At 37.6% G+C, this 23,151-nt stretch overlaps 1 protein-coding gene across 4 annotated transcripts in view; it reads right to left on the reverse strand.

Moving 5' to 3' along the window:
• Positions 1 to 23,151, reverse strand: part of ppp1r13bb (protein phosphatase 1, regulatory subunit 13Bb) — a 54,136-nt gene that overhangs the window by 19,835 nt on the left and 11,150 nt on the right. The window contains exons 1-4 of one of the 4 annotated variants that reach the window (XM_067417012.1): positions 21,715 to 21,982; positions 12,324 to 12,471; positions 10,343 to 10,462; positions 8,440 to 8,510 (exon numbers count right to left, since the gene is read on the reverse strand). In XM_067417012.1, the coding sequence (XP_067273113.1) occupies positions 8,440 to 8,510; positions 10,343 to 10,462; positions 12,324 to 12,471; positions 21,715 to 21,855 (480 nt within the window). In that variant the 5' untranslated portion in view covers positions 21,856 to 21,982. Of the gene's footprint in view, positions 1 to 8,439; positions 8,511 to 10,342; positions 10,463 to 12,323; positions 12,472 to 21,714; positions 21,983 to 23,151 lie in introns of those variants that run through there. The other 3 variants (XM_067417011.1, XM_067417014.1, XM_067417013.1) reach the window with 3 other exon arrangements.

Consider the following 23,151-nt stretch of genomic DNA (forward strand, 5'->3'; position numbering starts at 1 on the left):
CATTTACAAAATAAAAAGCAAATATCAAATAGCTTGAACAGGTTACTGTGTCACTGGAAGTTAGGGCTGGATGATTCATCAAAAAGTAAATCGAAACCAAAAATCAGAACCTCTGACCAACGTAATTTTCCAATGTCGGTTATTATAATTTTGTTTTCTGGTTAATACTTTCCGTATTATTGTGTATAATGTGTAGTGACGTGACTCTGCCCCATCCAGCCTCAGCGGCATGGAAGCAATATTGATGGAGGCGAACTAAAACAAGAAGTCCACACACACAGACAGCGTGGGAGCCCCAAAGCAAGATCACTTTCTTTGCGTCTTCATGAAATTATCAATGGTTTGCCAGTTTGAAGAACAACAACATGGAAAACATTGCACTTCAATGCTCGCAAGCTGTTTTTGAGCCGAGCCGCGTAGCCTTTTTGTTAAACATTTTCACAGTACAAACCCTGTCAGTAAACTATGAGGGGAAAAAAAGTATTAAACATTTTTTAAATGTTTCAATGATTGAGATTTTATGTCATATGGTCCAGCCCTACTCGAAGGCTCATAGGTGTCCTTTGATTTCAAATTTAGAAAGATTGTGCTCATGCTCGGTGTCAATACCAAACTGCCCCCTCTATTCAACTAATGATTAGTGATTTCTGAGGAAAAAAAGTGGGTTTTGCCTGGAGCAGAAGGCCCAATCGGGTCTGGATCAAATCAACTGTCATTTTAAATCAGAGTGAGGGATTGAACTTTTTCTCCACTGCTACCGCTTTGCTTGAGAATAAAACAGGCTATACGTTAGATACAACAAGCAGCATTACGAACTTGTGTTCCCATCAAAAAGCATTTCAATACTTTAAATGATCGAATTCGATCAAATGGCTCATAACAAATGTAACATCTTAGCTCAACACATACCTATTTTTTTAAGTTCATCTTCCCTCAGCACAAAATACTCAACACAACACGCCTTGATCAATAAATGACGCAGCTTTCCATGCAGTTCCCATAAGCACGAGCTACATGGCAGATCTCCCAATTTCACTAAGGATGAAATTATTTGACTCCATTTGCAAGAGAGTGATATATGGCTTAAAAGCCAATTGTGTCATGCTCTGTTTACCCACACAGTCTGTTTAGCCACATCGCATTGGTTGTAAAGAGCCCATTTTCATGGCAATGTGGTGCAAGGAGTGACATACTGATTTGATTATCCGTTTCTGAATCCGCTTCTGGAGAGAAAAAAACTCCCCAGCGTCCTCTGCACATTGAGCAGAGGGAGCTCTGAGCCACCCTCAAGCCAGACTGCATGGCATGATCCTTTTTACCAGACGCAGATGTATAAATATGACTGTGTGGACCTCTAGGAAACGTGTCATTCAACTGTGTGGTGAGACTCAGTGCTTATTAAAACAATAATCAGCCCTGAGGTAAATTAAGATTGTTCTCAATGCTTTTCTAGGTAGGAAGTAACAACAATTTCTGTGAAGCATTTTATTCAATACAAGACAAAGGAAGCAGGTCAGTGGGTATTAACTTCAGGGCTATGTTCTATACATCATGTGCTACAGTACGCTTCTCCTGAGAACGACAGATACATAGGAAAGGCCAATTTTGCAAAAAGCCATTTCAGACATTTTGCTAACTTGCAACATCATGTTCACTTTCGCATTCGCAATCATGCATACTTTGTGTATAGGGTGAGGCGGTACTGACTACACATTTTACAAGATACAATATTTGTAAATATCTTGTAAATATCTGTACAATTTTGCACACTAAATCCTCTGCCATAGTCTTATCACCAGACGAGAATAAGGGGAGATGGCTGACAAGTGAAATCTGACTCCTGTTGTACTGTGCTGCGACTCATGTTTTCTTAAATTTAAGATCATAAAAAGTCTTCAACACCTTAAATTGTATAACAAGCACCTCTTATATACTACACCTCTATAAGACAAAACATATTTACTAAAACGTACCTAAAAGTTAAATTAAATTGAATTCAAAATATTAACAAAATCTATATAGTATCTCAGTGATACTAAAATAACACTAGTATGGCTGATATATAGTTGCACCCCTAAAGTTTCTAAATGCGCTTCTAATTTTTTTTTACTTAGGAGGACAGGTGCTCCTTGGGGAAAAAAGTAAGTGTCAAGCCCTGATGTAAAATAAATGTTTTTTGTTTTAATATAAAAGGTAAAAAGACAGAGGAGCCAATTATTTGCCAAGCGTTGTTTCTAAGATATATATTATATATTATATATATATATATATATATATATATATATATATATATATATATATATATATATATATATATATATATAACAAAATAAATAAAAAAAATACTCTCAATATGCCCCAAACTTAAAAATCGCACGACAAACTCGGCATTAAATACTTTTAAATTAAACCTCTGCAGGGCAGCATTCCCCAATCAAAGCAGCTTTGGATGCAACTTTACATGTTGCCCAAGCACAACATGGAAAATCAGATACAGGATAAGCTCGTCTTCCAACAGAAATATTTTGATAAAATGCAGCACAACCAAGAAGTTTCATAACTCGTATCCATTCTTCATCACTTCACAGAATGCACCCACATGGACAGCATGTTCAGCTGTGACTCTTGGCATGGAGGAGGCACACATATAATCTGCTTTCAACACTAAGATTTAGACCAGCGTTCGTTTATTGGCATTGGCCTAAAAGCTGTGCAGATGTTAAAGAGGATGTAAAAGACGTTCAAGCAATGTTACGATAAGCTGTAATTTAGAACACCAGATATTTGACCTTATTTAACATTATAGAGTATTGAAATCTAAAGACTATACCATGACCATATAATCGTGAACACTTACTACTATATAGAGCTGCATATAGACACTAATTAAACAGTTGGCTTTTAATCAAATTTATTAAAGTATCTTTCAGTTATAATGTTATTTTTCTTAAATATCTCTCAGATAAATATACAGTGAACCCTAAACATGGTACATTATGAAAATATTAGTTAAAAAAAAAAGTTTCTACTGATTCTTTTCTACTGATACAAAACCCTTTAATTAATATATTGTCCTACTCAGATTAAGGGCAATAATTAGATTACTGCTGTCCATGTAAACATGAATAAACAAACAATTTTATTAGAAATGTCTGGGTCATATTTTACCCCCAAATAAAAGATAAGGTATGTTGTGCATAAAGACAGTTATAAAGACAATGGAGCCTATTTTAAGAACTATTGAAAATTAAGATGTTTTTCTTTTTTTTCTTCTTCTTTTACTTTGGGATGAAATATTAGCTAGATATTTCTTGATGGTTTTAATGAGTTTCACCCAAGGATGAATGACTTGTGGTGATGCATTTGCCACACGGTTGCTTTCAATACAACATCTGCTTTGAAAATAAATGCTAACTTGATGAATTCTGACACACACACTGGAGAACTAATGAAAACCAGCAGACAACAAACCAGCTATTAACAATAAACCTGAAATCATAAAGTTGCATGCAAGTTCACATCACAGTTTCAGTCGAAGAACAATAAGGTAGAAACTAAGAAAAAACTATCAAGAGACATTTTCAAAATAAGAATAATTCATGACAAAAAGTGAAGTGTTGAGTGAAACCTGGAACATGTTAAGCCCAGGAGAGAGTATCTGCCCACACACACGCAGGAACAGCTTCTACTTTATAAAACATGATCAGCCCACACAGTTCAGTGTTCTGGAGCTCATAACTCTGCATATGTGTGATGGACAGGCATGGTGTTCCTGTACAAGCAGGGGCTCTAGTGCTACTAGATGGATTAAATGGGTAATAGATTGCTCTATGCAATGACAAAGAACACAAGCAAAAGATTGACAGCAGCTCTCATTACTTTCCACGTACAATGGAATGGATCACACACAGATTTAACAACAGCTGATTTAACCATTGAAAAGCATTAGAAGTCTATGAATTTTCAGAAACGTATTATTGAAAAAAGACTGCGTGTAAGACGGTCTCCTTCTGCGTGGAGAGCAAAGGCAGCCTTACCTTTCAGAGTCTCCCTTGGGGCAAAAAAATCAGTCACGAGCTGTGTAGATGGACATGATTGGATAAAAGATGATGAAACAAACAGGTAGGGCAAAAAGGACTGAAAGTCCCAGCATCCACTGACACTGCAGACAGTGGATGCCTCTGAGACCCTCTGACACAAAGTTAGAAAAGTAGACTCTCAGGAAGAGCAAAAGACAACAGATGGAGTGACGATAGGAAATGAGAGAGAGTGGGCCACCCACTATTTCATAAGGAGAATGTTTTTTTTTCCTTTGCTGGCCACAAATTTAGGGATTTACCGTACTGTGAACACTGGGCATGGTTCTTTTTGTGTGCATAAGCGTGTGTGTGTGTGTGTGCGCGAGCGAGAGAGAGACCAAAAGAGAGCGAGAGCGAGAGAGAGGAGAGAGAAACATCTTCAGAGAAACAGTAGTCAGGGCAGAGAAAACAGCCCTGATGTAAAACCAGAGGATGATCCTCTTAAAAGCGGTTATGTCATGAAATGGGTGTAATCCACAAAATAATAAAGACATAACGGGAGAATAACAGTACAACTGAATGCGTTATGAGAAATGTCATACTGCTGAATCAGCACAGTGTCTGTGTGTGCCAGAGATGACTTGCCTTAAACCCTAGACAGGGAGATATATTACTTTAAGTACAGGGATGGGCTGCTTTAGGATTGTTCATGTTGTAGAAATAAGATGAGAGAAATCCGATTAAACATCCCCCAAAAAACAGCTGTTGCAAAATATGCCAGGAGTTTTGTCTTAGCTGTACTCTGAGGCTCAGACTCAGTCCAAGTCCTTGTTCTGACCTAGGGTGGACAACAGGATGTCAACACATTCGAGGAGAATTATTTGGGGCTAGCTGTGCATCATAGGTACAATGGCCCTCATTTATCAAACTTACGTAGAAAAGGGCGTATATGTTGGCGTAAGATTATGCTTACACTCCTCTCACTGCCTAATTTATGGAGCTGTGCGCACCTCTGCAATCCAGGTGTACGCAATACCTGCCCTTGATAAATGCCGCGACTGAAAACGATCATCATCAGAATAACACGCCCCTATATATTCAAGTCTCCGCCTCCTCCACGCCCTCATTTTACGCCATGGACACACGGAAGATGGCAAAGAAGCGAAACTTCTCGGACGTGGAGATCGGGCGCGTCTCAATCATATCACTAGTCCACTAGTCAGGGCACTGATTAGGACATAAGTCAACGGGCTGACTCCCTGATCAGTGCCCTGACTACTGAACTAGTGAGATGATTGAGACGCGCCCATCAGGACCATCAGGTAAGTGGAAAAAAGCGAAATAGTTTTATTTGAGAGTTTAAAGAGTGGGAATAAAGGCACCCACAAAAACAAAATGTGGACCTAAATTAAGAGCACTGTTAACAGTGTGGGGGTTGAGACGCGCACTCCAGCAGTTTAAAGCTGTTTGGATGAGAAATTATCACAATGCATTATTTTCGTATTTTCAATTAGCATTTAATTTCGTATCACGGCACATGTAGGCTATTGGGGTGTACGATAGTGATGATGACGTGGTGTGGAGTACCATTCATTCACATTAATAATTGCATGACAATTTGTAATATTCTTATTATTATTATGATTTTTATTATTAATTACACTTATTGTTTTTTAGAAGAAGAATGTCGTTATTATTAATTTTATTATTATTATTTAAAAGAAGAATGTCATTTTTATTATTTTGTCAGTCTGAATTATTTTCAGTCACAGTCTGTGCGCAGCTGTCGGGCCTAACCCTGAACCGTCAGGTAAAGCGCACAGGCTCGCAACTGGAGGAATACATGCCTCAAATGCTTTGGTATAGTCACACAAATTAAACATTGAAGTCCATTGCACATAAATAAACAAAGAAGTTTATAATTACAGTGGGTCATAATATAGCATATCTTTGTCAGTGTGTTTTGTGGTGTTAGGAATAGTTTTTCTGTGCATTTTCGCACTACTGAGCTGGCGTAGGATTTGAGTGTGCCGTACACCAACGTCCATATTGATAAATCTCAAAGTCACCGTGGGTTTGGGTGTACGCAAGGTGTACGCTGGAAATTTGGTGTACGCACTTTTGATTAAATGAGGGCCAATGAATGTACTATGAAAAAATGGTCCAGCAAAAGCTAATCTTTGTGGATTATGGATCTTCTGTTTTGTTTGGGGGTGTGGGGCACAACGCTGACAGGTTGCCAGATGTCAAGAGTTTAAAAATCTGACAAACAGAACTTTCCTGTTAAAAGTATACATTTTCTATTCAGTGTTTTACGAAACGTTTTGCAATCTGGTAACCATGCACACGCGCTCTCTACACTGCAGAAGAGCAGATGATCTGAAAACAGACAAGCAATAAGATGGAGTTTAGCGATCTACATTTAAATTCTGCTTAAATAAAAGTGTCATTTAGTGAATCCGTGTCCTGTCATGAGCCACTTGCATTGTTAGGTGTGAAACCTTCTCAGTGATGAACTGTAATAAATCCAAACATGGATTGCGACTATTTTCTTGCGACTGTGTCATAAATGCACTTATGCAACCTCTGTGTGTCAGTACAAAGTCTTTTTTGCTGTTGTTATAAGACAAACATTAAATGTTATTTGGAATTTTTGGAATTACTATTAGTCATTAATAAAACTATTAGAATGTCACTGTTTTAATTTGAGAGACGTTATTTGTTTAGAGTTTGATATGATAAACAGCCTATAGTAAATAAGTACACTAGATGAGGATGAGTGCTCTTATAGGTGAAGAGTGCAATAATTTATAAAATACAATAAATTTCCAAAATGACAAAAGTTATTTTGATAATAATTTATTAAAATAGTCTTTATTATCAGTTTAACCATTAAGCAGCATGATTAAATTGCGACAAAGTTTTCAGTGACTCAAACTCTCAGACATTTAAGTTGCCTAAAACTTGACTAAACAAAAACAGGACAAGGTTGACTAAATATGATAGCTAAAATTCTAAAAAATAAAGTACACAATAATAAAGAGACAGGACTAAGACTAAATTAAAAAATGTTTTTGACAAAATTAACATAACTTTGAAAATGACTGGACGTCTTTTCTGAAATTGTATTATGTTATGATCACTTGATCATTTACTCACGCTCATGCTATCCAAGATGTATTTGACGTTTCTTCTTCAGATGAACACAAATCTGAACACAAATCACAAATTACTTTAAAAAATAATCCTGTTCTGTGAGTCTTTGTAATAAAAGTGTAGGGGACCAACAAAGCCTACATTTTCAAAAACCACACAAAGCAAACCACACAGTAAGTCGATAAATCAATGTCTTCAGTAGTGAAATTAGCAAGAAAAATACTCATTTAAATACTAATGACCTTCTACTATAAACCCCGTCTTCCGAACCAACTGTTTCATGAGAACATGCTCGACAAAAACTTATGCGAGATCCATTTTTTCAGGTCAAATTCTATAATGGCAGAGCAATTCTCATTCTGTCCTCACCCTCTGTTTCTTCAGAAAAGATGGGAAATTAATCCTAAATTTGTCAAACTAAACCATTTAATTAAATTATACAGAGGACCTGCAGTATCGTGGGCCAAACTAGCCAAATGCCATGGCCATAAGTTAACCCTCTTGAATCCACTCAAACACAGAGAGTGAAAATGAGAGTCATATGGCTACCTGACAAGACAGGCAGACAGGTAGACAGGTGTGTTGAGTAACAGTCCCTATAGGAAGGCAGCGCCTGTCAGAAATAAGTGTGTGCTAAGCACCATAGTGGTGAGACTTCATGCCTGGGTGGCACCAGCATCACTAATCAGCTCCCTCACCGACCAACTACCTGTGCCATCGTTCCATCTCTGAAGATTACACTGCTGCATGGAAAAAAACAAGCTCCCATCTCCCATAAAGGCTTGTGTTTTCTCATTCCGTACTCTGGTGGTCTACAGTTATCTTTCTCCCTAAAGGTGGAATTAGTTCTGCTTCCTGGAGCCTGGTTTCTCCCCTGTTGGAATCTGGGCCAGATGGTTGGAGAAGACAAGCGTAGTGGACCACTCTTTGCAGGAAGCAGACCACAAAAAGAATGAGTGATGTGACAAATGCTTATATGAAAGAAAATGTTGATTGAATCTGGGACATGACAGGTCTGGCTGCGCTTGGCTCGGGTTAACAGAGAAGGACTGAATAAACGTGACATGATTGAAACTCTTTCGTACTGAAGAGTGTCAACTTCAGCCAGAACATTGCAGCTGCTACTTTGCATTACAGTAAGCAGAAAAGCATAAGATTTTGTGAGTGTGTGGAATTCAACCCCCCAGGATGCATTTGGAATAACCACAATGCTAAGATTAGAAAAGGCGGCACACATTTTGATGAGGATGTGATATCAACTAACCCCATTCTCGTTGTGCATGTCTGAGCTGCTTCCTCTTCTCCTGCTGGGCTGCTCCTGAGACTGCTGGCTCCCTAAGAGTGGAGAAATAAAATACAGTCCGAGTGCATCAATAAAAAACGCATTCAATTGTGTAATATGACCATGAATGAACACAAAAAGCGTCTAAATATACATTGTGGAATTTTAACAAACAAAGCATGCTTGGCTGAACAAGACTGTGACTGAGGAGGAAAAGTTTAAAGTTTGTGATAGCCATGTGACACTGGGAACAGAGCTTGTGCTTTCAGTGGATTACTGCCTCTCTTTCCCTCCCACACAGGGGTTTCAGGTTTATGCCTTAATCCATGTTGATGCTCACTACAACCTAATCCTGCCTACAGTGATAGGAAAAACCTCACTGAACAAAAAGAGTGAAAACTAACAAACGATAGGGTAAGAGAGATGGAGACTCTCACACGCATCACATATGGCAGCATTACACTATGTTCAGGGATAACGTGAGCAACAAGCCCGTCCGTGGTGAGATCTCATTGGTCATTGTGATAGATACAACTGTACAATAAAGTGACAACGAGTCGGTTTTATCATTGTGTGAAAATAGGCTTCCACAAAATAACTTAATAGGTTTTTCCTACTTATTTTCTGTAGTATCAGAAAATACACTACTTTTCAAAAGAGAAGGGGTCTGTGAGAAAATAAATCTTTACTACAGAAATTATTATTTCCCACCAATTAATCTATAAAAATAGGTTTCTACAAAAATATTGAAGCAAACAGTTGTTTTCAACATTGATAATAAGAAGAAAATTTTATTGAGAACCAAATCAGCATATTAGAATGATTTCTGAAGGATCATAAAGACTGGTTAATGCTGCTGAAAATTCATCTTTGCTATCAATTGAATAAACTATACATTAAAATCTATTAAAGTAGAAAATTATTTTAGTTTTATGTATTTTTAAAAAATAGTATGTAATATTTCACAATATTCTCTGCATTACTGATCAAATAAATGCAGCCTTAGCGAGCATAAGAGACTTATTTCAAAAACAAAATATTAATCTCTAAACCCATAGTTAAAAATGCTTGTCCTAAAAGCAAGCAATTTTAATACGAATTGGATATGAATGTCCCTAACATTTACAAGAAAAAGAAATAAGGTTATTTAATTATAATTTAGTGTTTCAATTTCAGTCTTTCTGCTTTAAAACTTATGGGCAATTTGTTTATTATTATTATTATTATTTATTAATTTACAAATTAACTATTTGGAATGTAAATGTATTTATATTTTAATGTACAGCCTGGCCTACATTCATACATTTGGTAATTTATCTAATTAATCAAAGAACTACATTTACAGATTAATCAATGATTAAAATTGAGCCCTTAAAATATTGCACAATAAGAATTCTCTACATTACCATTTTGCTAAATTGTCATAAGCTGTGCTTGAAAACAGTGTATGTGTGTTTGTACTGGTCCAATTAAGGCAAGATGCTTGATTATATAATAATATTTAATCACAACGCAGCAGCATTGCTGCCTAGCTGGGGCATTTTTGTTTGGGATATGCTTTGAGTTCATTTCATCCCTTTATCTTGAATATGGTATTTGATATGATTTTATTGTGGTAGACTTTCCAAGTCACTTTGCTTTGCTCATTGTTGTTTGAAGGCACTGACACTTGCAAAGCTACTTTGATTCAGTTTGTGAATAGCACAACAGAACTGAATCATGAACAGATCCCTGCATTGTTCGGCCAGGATGTGCTTGTCTCTTGTCTCTGATGTTAGAGGCCACTGAAAAGGGAATGAAAAACATTCTGCCACTGTCAGCCAACGAAAAGAAAGCATTGGTGGGTGGGACGTGGCCTACTGCCAGTCAAGAGGAGTGTTCTCACCCTGATCGCTGCTTTCAGTGGGCGAGTCTTCGTGGCGCAGGTAGAACTTCACCTCCTGCTTTCTGGGGCCCCATTTCTGCAAGTGCTCATACATCATGTGTTCAAAGGGTATGGCTCGCTCTAGAGAGGGGGAAACATAAGACACAACGCATTAAAACAACAAACCATGCCGTCTGATTTCAGAAAAAGGGCATACACTTCATGTTTTGTTCCTCCGGGGAAAAAAGCTGGTAAAAAGATGAAGGGATAGTGTGTTCACATTAAATAGCAGGAGTGAGACTCTCTCATGCTGAGGAGAGTGTTTTTCCAATGTTACGCACTTGCCAACCTGAGAGGAGAACAGAGGAACATAGTGGGATCAAGAGAACAAAGCAGCAATGAAACTGAAATCAAACGTGGCACCCAGCCAGAGGAATGTGGTGGGCTGGGAGGGCAACAGAGACATAAATGGGGGAAAACAATATTTCGGACATTGCTAACAGGTGGAGGGAAATCTGGAAGTCTGGCAGCCACCTAGAGGGGGATGGGATAAAATGACAGAATAATAGAAGAAAGTATAAAAGTAGAGAATATAAGAAAAGCACACACGTTCAGGAGCAGCCAATTTAAACTTCTAAGAAACCTAGAGTCAAATGTTTCAGCTAAATACTCACAACAACACAAGAATATTAAACTTCTCATACGAGCAAACCATTTTTCAGTTTGACTACCAACATTTTATTACAGGCACTGTTTTTCTGAAGAAAAAGGTGCTGGGGCCCATGTAAAAGTCACAACCATGATGCCATTGGAAGTGGTTTAATTCAAATCTTCTGAAGAAACAATCACAATATGATTGTTCTTCATATAGAGCACATCAAATATCTTAAACAGAAGCTCAATCAAACATGGGAGAAACAATGTAATTGATATATATAGTTTGTTATATTTGATGAGGTCTATGTATGTGCATAAATTAATGGTTATGAATAAAATCCTAAATTAAATTTGTTCATACGAAACAATTATGTTTCTTCAGAAGACATAAATTCAATCACTCTATTCATATGGATTACATGTATGATGTTTTTGCAGCATCATAGTATTGGTTATGTAGACTAACAGATAAACAAAAGTCTTAAGGATATTGAGGGCAAATAATTCGTAACAGAATTTTTACAAACAAATTTCCCCAAGGGGACAATAAAAGTCAACAACATTTGAATTTATGTATTTATTTATTTTATTGAAAAGCCTTTAATTGTTTTAATTATTAATTCATTATGACGAATTATTATAAACTAATCAAACAGTTATTCCAACATAATTATTTTGAGATATAATCTTATATAAAAGCCAGGACTGCTGATAACCACAATAAAAGATTTGGTGAGGCAAAATATCCACTTAGTAACCAGACAGTAATGAGGCATCTTATGCGATCCATCACCTGCTGTAAAATAACTGGGTTTGTCACGTTTTCAATGACAGATGCACTTCAAGATGAAAGGACACAGTGCTGATGGAAGAGCTTTTGAAAGGAGGCTCCCTGAGCAAAGATAACATTTCTGCTACACAGCTGTTTATACAAATCACTATCATCAAGAGAAAATGGAAAAATGAAGGGAAAAAAAACATGGACACAGCTGTCAGAACAGAAGTAGCAGTTATGTCTGAAAGGACTAAGTGAGTTTTTCCTTTGCTGCCAGATTCTTCAAAATACTGAGCATGTGCGTCTTTGTGAAAGTAAAAGCACTAAACGTTTTTACACATAAACTGCTAGGGTGGGAAAGTAAGAAAACCAGAAAATATTGGGAGTCTGTACAAATGATTTAATGTAAAGCTGAGTGCTTTCCCGTTGTGAATATTTTTTACCTTTTCATTTAAGAAATGTCAATGAAAGACAAATGTGCATCTTGCAACAGTCATTGCCGACAAATATCCTACGTTTAGAGGGCAAGAGATAGGATTAGAGAGAATGGAGGCACTCAAAGGAACTCACCGTTTCCACGCCAAACCTCAGCCAGGTGGCAGCCGCTTTCTCCCGGTTCCTTACAAAACTCCACCACATCACGACAAGTCGTCTCAGGAGTGATGGGCACTTCCGTCAGCGCCTGCTCCCCATCACTCAAATACACCGTTAAAATCATCTAGAAGTGAGAGGAGAAAGAAAGAATATTTTTAATATTTTATTCCCAAGAGGGAAAAGCAGGGATTCCCACTGAGCCATAAGACCACTAGGGGGCAGTGCCATTGCTCAAACAACTTGATTAATATTAGACATGTATCAATTTGCTATTCAACTATTCTTTTCAGACATCATGTTGTCTGTCTTTATTTAAAACAGGTTTTTATGAACTTTACCTCTTAAAGGGATAGTTCACCCAAAAATTGAATTTGATGTTTATCTGCTATCAACCGGGCATCCATGATGTAGGTGTGTTTGTTTCTTCAGTAGAACACAAATTATTTATTTTTTACTTCAAACATTGCTCATAAAAAAATCTTAATTTGTGTTCTACTGAAGAAACAAACACACCTACATCTTGGATGTCCTGGGGGTAATAACAAATAAACATCAAATTTTCATTTTTGTGTGAACTATCCCTTTAATAAGTTGCATATGGGAAGATCTAGCACAACTATACTGCACATTGACTTCAGAGTCTGTTAATGGATATTTCTAGCCCATCCCCTCAGAAATAACTCACTCTAATAGAGGGAAAAGCCTGGGCCTGTTAGCTTGACAGTGACTGACAGATATGGTGGACTGATTAGTGCTGCTGTAAGTGAAGTGAGAGAGAGAGAGAGAGAGAGAGAGAGAGAGAGAGAGAGAGAGAGAGAGAGAGAGAGAGAGAGAGAGAGAGAGAGAGAGAGAGAGAGAGAGAGAGAGAGAGAGAGAGATGAGATCATTACCTCCCAAATGTGGAGATGAGGGCATGATCATCTACTACTCTTCTATCTGCAATATGGTGCTGCACTGCCATTTTATAATTCAAACGTGTCACAGACCAAGCAGCTTGGCAGAGAGCAGACAACAGATTCATTACATCATCCATCAAGCAAACATCTCAAGTCTCAACCGCTCACAACAGAGGACTGTGATGTGGCCAATATCTCACACGTGACATTTCTCAAGACAAAAGGGCGGATTACAAGGCTGGGGAAACATTTATATATCTGTTATCGGTTATATCTGCAAAACCTGACATAACTCCAAGTCGGACCTTTGTGTCGTGCAGTCTTAAGAGAGGAGTGAGTATGTCTAAGACAACTTGATAAATGGGTGCTTCTTCAACTATGGGCACTTTTGGCCCTGAGGACTTAAAGCAGTGTTTTCAGAGTTTACATATTGTAAACTATGTTTTCAATAGTGTTTTCAATAGTTTTCAAAGTGTTTTCAGAGTTTACATATTTGTCTGCCACCAAATGATGTATTGTGCTTAACACTCCATAAAGGAAATGAGACTATACATAAACAAAATCACAAGCAAACGCAGCTATTAATCCTCAAATTATGGTACAATAATAACTAGTTCTGTGGCTCACACACACCAGCAAATATAGAACGGATGAGACCTAGGAGAAAGTGTGGGGTGCACTTGGCCATTGATTTAGTCTGAATGATTACTAGTTGGGTGGGTTAAGAATACCCCTTTACCATTATTAGTGCACGAATAAATACCCTAACTTCACACCATAAGTGTGTCTGTGACTGCAATTTTATGTAAAACCACTCTTTCTAAAGCTTATCCAGGCAGGCTAACCCTACATTAATTTCTCTTGAATGGAGGGCAGTTCAAAACAGGTATGTGGGAGATGAAAAAGCTCTTACATTGAACTGTCAGATGCAGAAACACCACACTCACATTCTTCTGTGCATGAAGTTGAAAGGAACAATTGGATCAGGTCCATTTCAATGGACTCTGTCTGGCACAACACTGGGAAAGAAATATTTGGGCCACACACAAGGTTTTTTGAAATATCAAAATGACTCTTTTGTGTATTTACACAAAAATGGATTCTGTATAGTGCAACACTAGAATGGAAATATGTAGGCCGCGCACAAAGAATATGTGTGTGAAGGACAAAAAAGGTGCAAACTAAAACTGCAAGGGGAACAAAACAGGTGCAAATGGGTCCGAGTGAAAAGCTGAATAATCTGAGGAAAGTAGGACTGTGTATCGCCAAAAAACTGACGATACAATTCAGATATTACGATACAATATATTGTAATACTGTAAGAAAGGCAATATATTGCAAAATCAGTTTTATTTAGGGAGAGGATCAAAATTTATAAAATCTGTCATAAAGGGGAAAAAAATGTGACCTGTGCTGGCAAAATGAGTCACATACATTTTCAAACACCAAGTCAACACATCTATAAGAAAATATATATATTCAACTTTTTTTCCCTATGATGCCACAATTGTTTGATTAACATTGAGACAGCCTATATATTAAAGGGGGGGTGAAACACTCAGTTTCAGTCAGTGTCATGTCAATCTTGAGTACCTATAGAGTAGCATTGCATCCTGCATATCTCCGAAAAGTCTTTATTTTTTTAATAATTATATAAGAAAGATGCGCTGTTCCGAGTCTTTCCGAAAAAAGCCGAGCGGGTGGGGGCGTGTCGTGTGAGCGGAGCTAAATAATGACGTGTGCTCGCTGCTGCTATGTTGAGTCGAGTGCGTCGTAAAGCTGTGTCATCCCTAACAGCGGGAAAAAAACTTTATTCAAAATAAAAATATGGCTTTTAATCAGATACAGCCATACATCTATGATCCGGAATCAGACCCAGAGGCTGCAGTTGAACAGGAGCAGCAGCAAAAACGACTAGAGCAGGACGTCTGTATGTGGTACAAGTTATACACTAACTATATAATATGCTTAGCGGCTTGTGTTATTTTCATATTTATACTTGAATTATATCGTCGTATTTTTGTCTTTGAAGGTGTACATGTGGGAAGTGCAGTTGTGCACGTGTGTTTGTGTGTTTACGCGTGGTTTGTGTAGACAGTAAGCGGACTAAAAAAAACAGACATTTGAAGCAGTCTCACTCACCCTTCTAACGTTGGGACTGCTCCATCCTTCAGCATTAGGCGATTGGGAAAATCCGGCGTCGAGCTGGGCCTTGTTTATGAAACAGTCGGCACCGAAATGCAGCGAACAGATATAAACATTCGCGCAACTCAGTTGCTGATCCGGAAAAGCAAATTACATCCACTGTTGCCATAACGCGGGGTTTTTGGCGAATCTGTGCAGGACTGTCTTGGTCTGGCAACCAAAAACGCACTTTTTTGGTGACATTGTTATGTGCACATCACCTGTGCAGCGCATCCTACAAGCCAGCGCTTTGATGGGGGTAGCCTGTTACTTTCGCTCTCTCCCTCTCTCAATCTCACGCGCTTCCGGTAGAATTGTCCGTAAGGCCCATACAAGGAAATTCCGCCCCCATTAACGTCAAAGGGGACGCATGATCTCAAAAAACTTGCCGAAACTTATGACTAACCGGAAGTAGTATTTTTGACAAAGAAATACTCCCATCAAACGTCCACCTTAACTTTTGAAACTTTGTCTATGTTTAGTATGGGATTCCAAGTCTTTAACAGTGTAAAAAGATCAGTATGCATGAAACAGCATTTCACCCCCCCTTTAAGATCTACTGTAATGCATGGATAATGTTTGAAATACTGTAATTGTGTGTATATCGGGATTACGAACTGTCTGAAAGGTGTCTTTGTGCACACGCTTCGGATGTGTCAGTCAGCACAAGTATATAGTTTTGTTTACATCAGCATGAGTTGGAAAATCACATTTCAATGACTCATGCCATTGAGAATTCGCTATGAATATTCACAAAGTTGAGATGCAATTAAGCTTTATAGCGGTGCTGAGGGGAAGCTCCAGTCGTCGAGAAGCACGCAGAGAAACACTGTCATTTTTCAAGCATTATTAAAACAGAAGGAAAGATTTTGGAAAGTACACCTCCCAGAAAATGTACAAATAAAGATGATTTTAGATGTTATATTACTATTTTAAGCACTGGGATCATTAGATGATGGCTTAATGAACTCAAATTCGACCAAAAATGTAAATGTTTCACTTGTTTTGTCAGTATCTCATAATTAGACTGTGCATTCCAACTAATTTTGCCTGTACGGGTCACATATGCATAAAATCAGAGCAAAAGTTTTATTTAAATCAAACAGAGGGATATGCATTTGCATTTATATCACCAATCACTATTTTCTACAATTTACACGTTCAGATTATAGCAGTTCATTTAAGTAAACTACTTAACAACAGAAAGTGCATAGCCCACTCCATGACTGCATAACACCGTTTTTTAAAATGTAATACTGTAGATGCTTTAAAATAAGCAGCTTTACATATATTGCACTATATAAATAAATGTGCTTTGAATGGAGTGTAGAATCGACATCGCTATGACCAGATGCTTTCTTGCTGCTATCTTCTCACCGCTATCATTTTTGTTGTGTGTGTATTATGTAATTTAGAGGAAAGCATGCAGCACATATTTACACATTATATAGAAATGGACCACGCCAGCACGGATGGCGATGTTAAGTGAGCTCTCAGATTCACTGCGTTTCACGAGTACTGGATTTTAGCAATACTAATTTTGCAAACAACAAAATTTGTCTTGATCTAGTTGGGTTTGCTAATGCAAACACTACCGATGCATTCTTGCACTTCTTTGCATCACAGTTTACATTCTGAGATAACACTGCCATGTAACGTTTTGGTTTAAATCGAACACAAAGCCACTGACAAATCTAGTAAGTCCAGTAAGTACATAAATATCCACAGGTTTTTGGGAATTGCATTGATACAGTATTTTCAAACTTACTATTGCGATATTATGATATTTTCCTACACACCCCTAAAGGAAAGTCCCACAGAGAAGATGTAAAACACTGCAAACACAAACTGTGAACAAGGATTTACAAGAAACAAAAGTCAAACAGGACTGCCACTGAGTTTAAACAAATAAATAAAAAAATTAAGCAACAAATCTACAAAAGAAAAAGTCTAACTTAATCTAAACATAGATTCCTTGCAGAAGTTGCACCATTACTCAGCGGATATGCTGTGTCGTCACTGAATCTACAGCATAACACAAAAGAAGTGGAGTTTGCAGCCTAGACTTAATGTGAAATGACTGTGTGTCACAAAATTTTACAAAATAAATAAATGACTAGCACTGTCCTCCCAGCATGTAAAAACTATGTGAAAACCACAAATAACATTGTAGTCTGATTCATAGACAAACAGCAAATAATTTATATTTAACAGTGTTATTAAAAGACACACATTTCCAAAAGAGTTTAGTTGTAATAAATGACATTTGATTTTAATGTTAAAAAATATGGAAGAATAAATTAAAAGTATGAACAAATGAATGGAGTATGTAGCCAGGACCAAAAGAAGAGAGCTGGTGCAGGTGCTGCAAAAACAATTCTGTAGAAAACACCCATCAGCAATGAGATGGCATTACAAAAGACCCTGTGTGTGTGAGAAAAACACTTTTGCTCAGCTCATTTAAAAAGTCACCATGCCTGACAGATAACGTAAGGTTTGTCATTATGTCAAAGCCTCAAGCGGTGCAGAGAAGCGCCAGAGACAAACAACGCATGGCCACACTTTGGCATTCACAGTACACACTGTCACTGCATCAAAAAGAATGACATGTTTATCTGAGCACCGGCACCGACTTCTGCTAAAGTTACACACACAGAGTGCTGGATAGTCTCAATGAGGAGTGAAAGGGATTTTAGTAAACAATAGGAGTGTGAAGAAGTTAAAAAGGACATGCTATCCAACGTTCTACATTTCTAATGTTCTGGTTTTTTAAAATATTATATTTGGTAAATATAGATACAGTGCAGACCTCATGCATAGCTCAGTGGATCATGTTTAACTGCATTTAAATTCATTCCACAATTTTTCCCTCTAGGGATGTTCAATAATTTTTTTTCCCTAAACGACAAAATACATTTTTTGTTTTGTTTCACATGCGCAAATAGCAGCATAAACAGCCGAGCATGAGGATTAAAGGGTTAGTTCACCCAAAAATGAAAATTCTGTCATTATTACAACTCATGTTGTTCGACACCCATAAGACCTTCATTAATCTTCGGAACATAAATGAAGATATTTGTGTTGAAATCTGATGGCTCAGAAAGGCCTTCATTGACACCAATGTCATTTCCTCTCTCAAGACCCATAAAGGCACTAAAGACGTCGTTACAAAGCCCATCTCACTACAGTGACACTACAATAACTTTATGAAGCGACGAGAATAGTTTTTGTGTGCAAAAATAAATAAATAACGACTTATATAGTGGGCTGATTTCAAAACAAAGATTCGAACTGTTATGAATCCGTGTATCGAATCAGCGGTTCGGATTGCCAAAGTCACGTGATTTCAGCAGATTGGGGGTTTGACACGTGATCCGAAACATGAATCGATATGCTGAAAACATGCGGTTTCAGTTCATTTTTATGACGCGCTCAACAAACTAAAGATCACAGACAGGAAAACAAAATGGCATAAAGCGACATGTTTTTATTTTTTATTTTACAAAAGAACAATGCTTTTTAAAAATGTCTTGAAAAATTGCTTTTTTAACTGTGTACCCAAAGTAGTAATCAGTCAAAATTCTTAAATGTTGGTTAACTGATTAATTATGAACATCCCCATTTTCCTTACAATTAGCACAGAAAAATGTGACAAAAGTAAGACTTGAGCAAAAACACATGAATTTATAGATACTGAAATGAGGAAGGACTAGGTTAGAAGCATGATAACCTCAGTGTCGCCATTAAATGTCATATGGCTTTGTACAGTGAAAACGACAATCATGCGAGTTCTGAGTTGGAGTTTAAAATGTTTCAAGCTGATATGATTTGTTATCAAAGTAAGATCAATAGACGTGCCGAAATCCTCCATCTCAGTCTGTGTGAAGAGCACCAGTTCACACTGGGTAGTTCCAGGAACCAGCCATCAAGGTGGCTCCCTGAGAACTAAATGTTCCCCTAGGGCCATTTTCCTGGTTGCATTTGCACCGCCACTAGGAACTCTAAAGAGTGACATAAGCCATGCTTTTGTTGTGAATTGTTTAGACTCTGCGGCGGATCTTTATTTTGACGGCGTTGAGAACGCCAGAGCCTGAGCACAGAGTTTTCACATTCGCCATCGTCATTTGTTTACAGTCTGTTTAACAGTCCTGTCTAATAAGTTATTAAATAGAACCGTTATACAAAGAAAGTAGACAGTATTAGTGTTTGCCATGGGGTTGATGCCCAATGTTACTAGCTGAGCAGAAATACATAATCATGTTTCAGTTGGTGCCATCAAAGTTGCGTTGGATTTTCTCATCTTAAAGGGTTGCGAGGTCCATCTATCACTATTTCCCATGTTTATTGAGTTAGTTTCTGGGGTAAATGCATAGGCTATAATCTATGTGTGTACACTGCTTTTTTATAAATGGCAGGTGCTCGTGTTTTGCCTGCGTTCAACCAATCAGTGTACTTACATCACTGGTAGATTCATATAGTGCTGAGTTAGACCCTACTCTGAAGTTGGCGTCAATTTAGTTCCCCTAAAACGAGTTCCTAAAACTAAAAGTATTCCCAGTTCCCCCGGATGAGCCAAAATGGGGTACTTCTGCCATTAGTTCTAGGAACTAAGAAAAGGTTACTCTGGTGTGAAAGTTTATAACACAAAAACAGTTCAAGTATTTTGTCCTCTTAACTTTTTTACAAGATCACAATCACTCTAAATTCTGTGGTCATTCGCCACTCATTAAAAATAAATGATGTCCTAGAAGGTAACTTTTACCAAGCAGCTCCCAGTGCTATACTTCCCTCACCGCCACCCACTAAAACCTCTGCTACTGTCTGTCTGCCATGAGAAGAGCCTCCTCACCTGATAGAAGCCAAAAGACAACAACATCTAAAGAACACTCGCCACTTCTGTTGTGGAAATCAAATCCTTCAAGCGAACGAATCAATTAAAATGCCCTTTATTCATGTGGTATGAAGGACAGCTTGAGTTCCTGTTTAGTTGTGTTCCATTATAGTGTCGTTTTTGATTTGATTCCTTAATGAATCGATAAACCAGAAGCTTAAGCATCACAACAGAAACAGAAAATCAGTGTTAAGACACATTAAGCCCTGTCTTTGTCACACACCGCCATGCCTTCATTTAATTTCAAAAGGAAGATGTTTTGTTCACCATATGATGTAGTTTACTAATTTTGGTTTTATTAATCTAATAATCTTCTTGAAGGCATCAAATCAACAAAACCATAAAGTGACGAGACCGTAAAATGCAACGAGAGACGAGGTACATTTGAGGTACAAATGTGAAGCTGGACCATCATAACTACTGAATATCAAACATTTTTCTAAAGTTATTCACAGTAGTACATAACCTTTTAAGCTCTAGGCTACATCTACTCTATTTTCAAACCATTCATCCGAGTATCAGTGAGCACCAAGACCTGCAACATTATGGTCAGCCTTCTTTTTGCATTTGTGTAAGGGAGAGATCTGCTCGAGTAAGCATCCAGCCTACAGATTTCAAATCCCATATAAAATGTATTTGAATGTTGAATACCAAAGCTGATTTCACTTGAAATACTCAAGAAGGTCAAAAATATCACAACTGCAGCACTCCTGCAAACTTGCACGTCACAGTTCATAATCTTGTTCTCTTGAAAAGTTAATAAATGTTACCTCGAAAAAACTGAATTCTTCCTTTCTGCAGAGGAACAGGGCATATATAATTCAATGTCCAGACAGTCAACTCTTACTTGATTAATCTGAACAATGAAAATGAATGATGACTAGATCCCCAAATTTTTTCAGGCCCCACAACTCCCCTCCCCTGTCGCTATATTAATATAGCCAATCAGATCCATTCAGCAGCGTGACAAAGCCTAGCAGACAGAGATGGAGAACAGAAACCAATGACTGTCTTGGCACAGAGTGTATGAAGCAATGCAAAAGATTGGCTTTGGCAGTAAAACTAGACTACATTTCTATGATTAGAGTTGCATTATCATTGAAAGGCTGTACTATATGTTCTAAACAATGCTATCAGCAACAATTTTGGATTGATAAATAAAGTAGCCCATATATTGTTGCTTCTTAGCAGAATTACCATTAAACTGTCACTACTTTAAAATATAGACGCACTGTCAAATGTTGCTTGTACTGACATTACTTACTACCTGAACTACTTGTGCCAAAGATTTCATGAAAACACAAATTATCTTGACATCCAACCATACTTTAGAGACACAGGTTAGTATTAAAAATCTCCCACTCTCATCTCTAATCAGGACATCTATTTGCATCACCTTTCCCCACTTAGATGCGGTCCGTCTTCTCCTGGCCTCTCTCTTGAGCTGCCGGGCATGCTCCTTGCTCCAGGTTTTATCTCCAGGTTTGATAGACAAGCTGAACAGGCCTCGAAGAACAATAGTCACAAACTTCTTCATGACGCATGAATCGCTTGTAGCCCTACAGCAAACACATCCTTTGAACGGGTCTCGTTCAAACCCACTCAGCAAAAGTAGCAGGCAAGGGTTCCCTGCAGCGGAAAGCCTTCAGTAGTCACGCTAGCTGTGTAACTGCTGAGAGCAAGTGAGCGTGTGAGTGAGAGAAAAGGAAAATCAGAGGAAGACGACGGAGGGAGGGTGCTTCTCTCATCAGAATTGTGAAGGGTGCGTCACCAGGTCCCCTCCAGAAAAAAGCTCCCTCGAGAAAGCATACGACTGCACCCCGGATCAGAGGAGGCTGATGGGTGCATGCTGCAAAAGCCGGGATAGATATCAGAAGAGGATAGAGTGTGTGTGTGTATTGTACTGGAAAAACTGCGACTGTGTGATTTTACAAACCAACAAAATAGTTCAGAACACAGATAATCCCAAAACTAACAGGTTTACTAACATATCAGGGAGTATTTATGAGATTAACTCAAATTCACTCAAATTGGGTAATCCTGTAAAGTTTAAGCCAATTATAACGTTTTGGCAGGACTAAATTACACTCCAAGAAATACTAATACTATATTAATTAACAAGTACATATACTAACAACTCACAGACACACTTCTTTGTAGAATTGGACCAATGGTCTATGCTACACTGACACCAATACATCTTTCACATTTGAGAGTAGAACTTATGTATTATTGATGCTGCCATGTTAAAAGGCCATGAAAATATGAAGAGTTGAAACATTGAAGTTAAAAATAATGGAAATCAAATGACAGTCGAGTTTTAATAAAACATGCTTAAGTAGATTTTCGTTCCTGGAATCATCCTCCTTTGAACCATGTGAAGCCCTTGAGACTGACATTGTTACAAGCCTTAAAGCTTGGCTTAAATGATTGGCTTTATTATTTTTAAATATTTCTGGCAGATAACTTAGTGAAATGCATACATACAAATACAATTTAAAAATGTTCTGCTTTAAAGGAATGTTTTCATTGTTCGGTTTAAAATATAAATCAGTGAAACAAATCTTTGAACACCATTGGCGTTTGACATTCTTCAAATTGTCTTTTGCATTCATACAGGTTCAGAATGACACAATGACCATTAACTGACAGAAAAATTATGTTCATTTTTGGGTGAACTATCCCTTTGAGTATTATCTAATCTTAAATATTGTTAAAAATAAACAAAATATAAACAATGTGTCAATGCAATCAATTCAATGTCTTTCCCTAATTCACGATGGTAAGCCCTTTATATAAGGGTTTATATTTTAGACCTAGCAGGATGCTTTTC

Source organism: Pseudorasbora parva, chromosome 15, assembly GCF_024679245.1.
Source record: "Pseudorasbora parva isolate DD20220531a chromosome 15, ASM2467924v1, whole genome shotgun sequence".
NCBI classification, from domain to species: domain Eukaryota; kingdom Metazoa; phylum Chordata; class Actinopteri; order Cypriniformes; family Gobionidae; genus Pseudorasbora; species Pseudorasbora parva.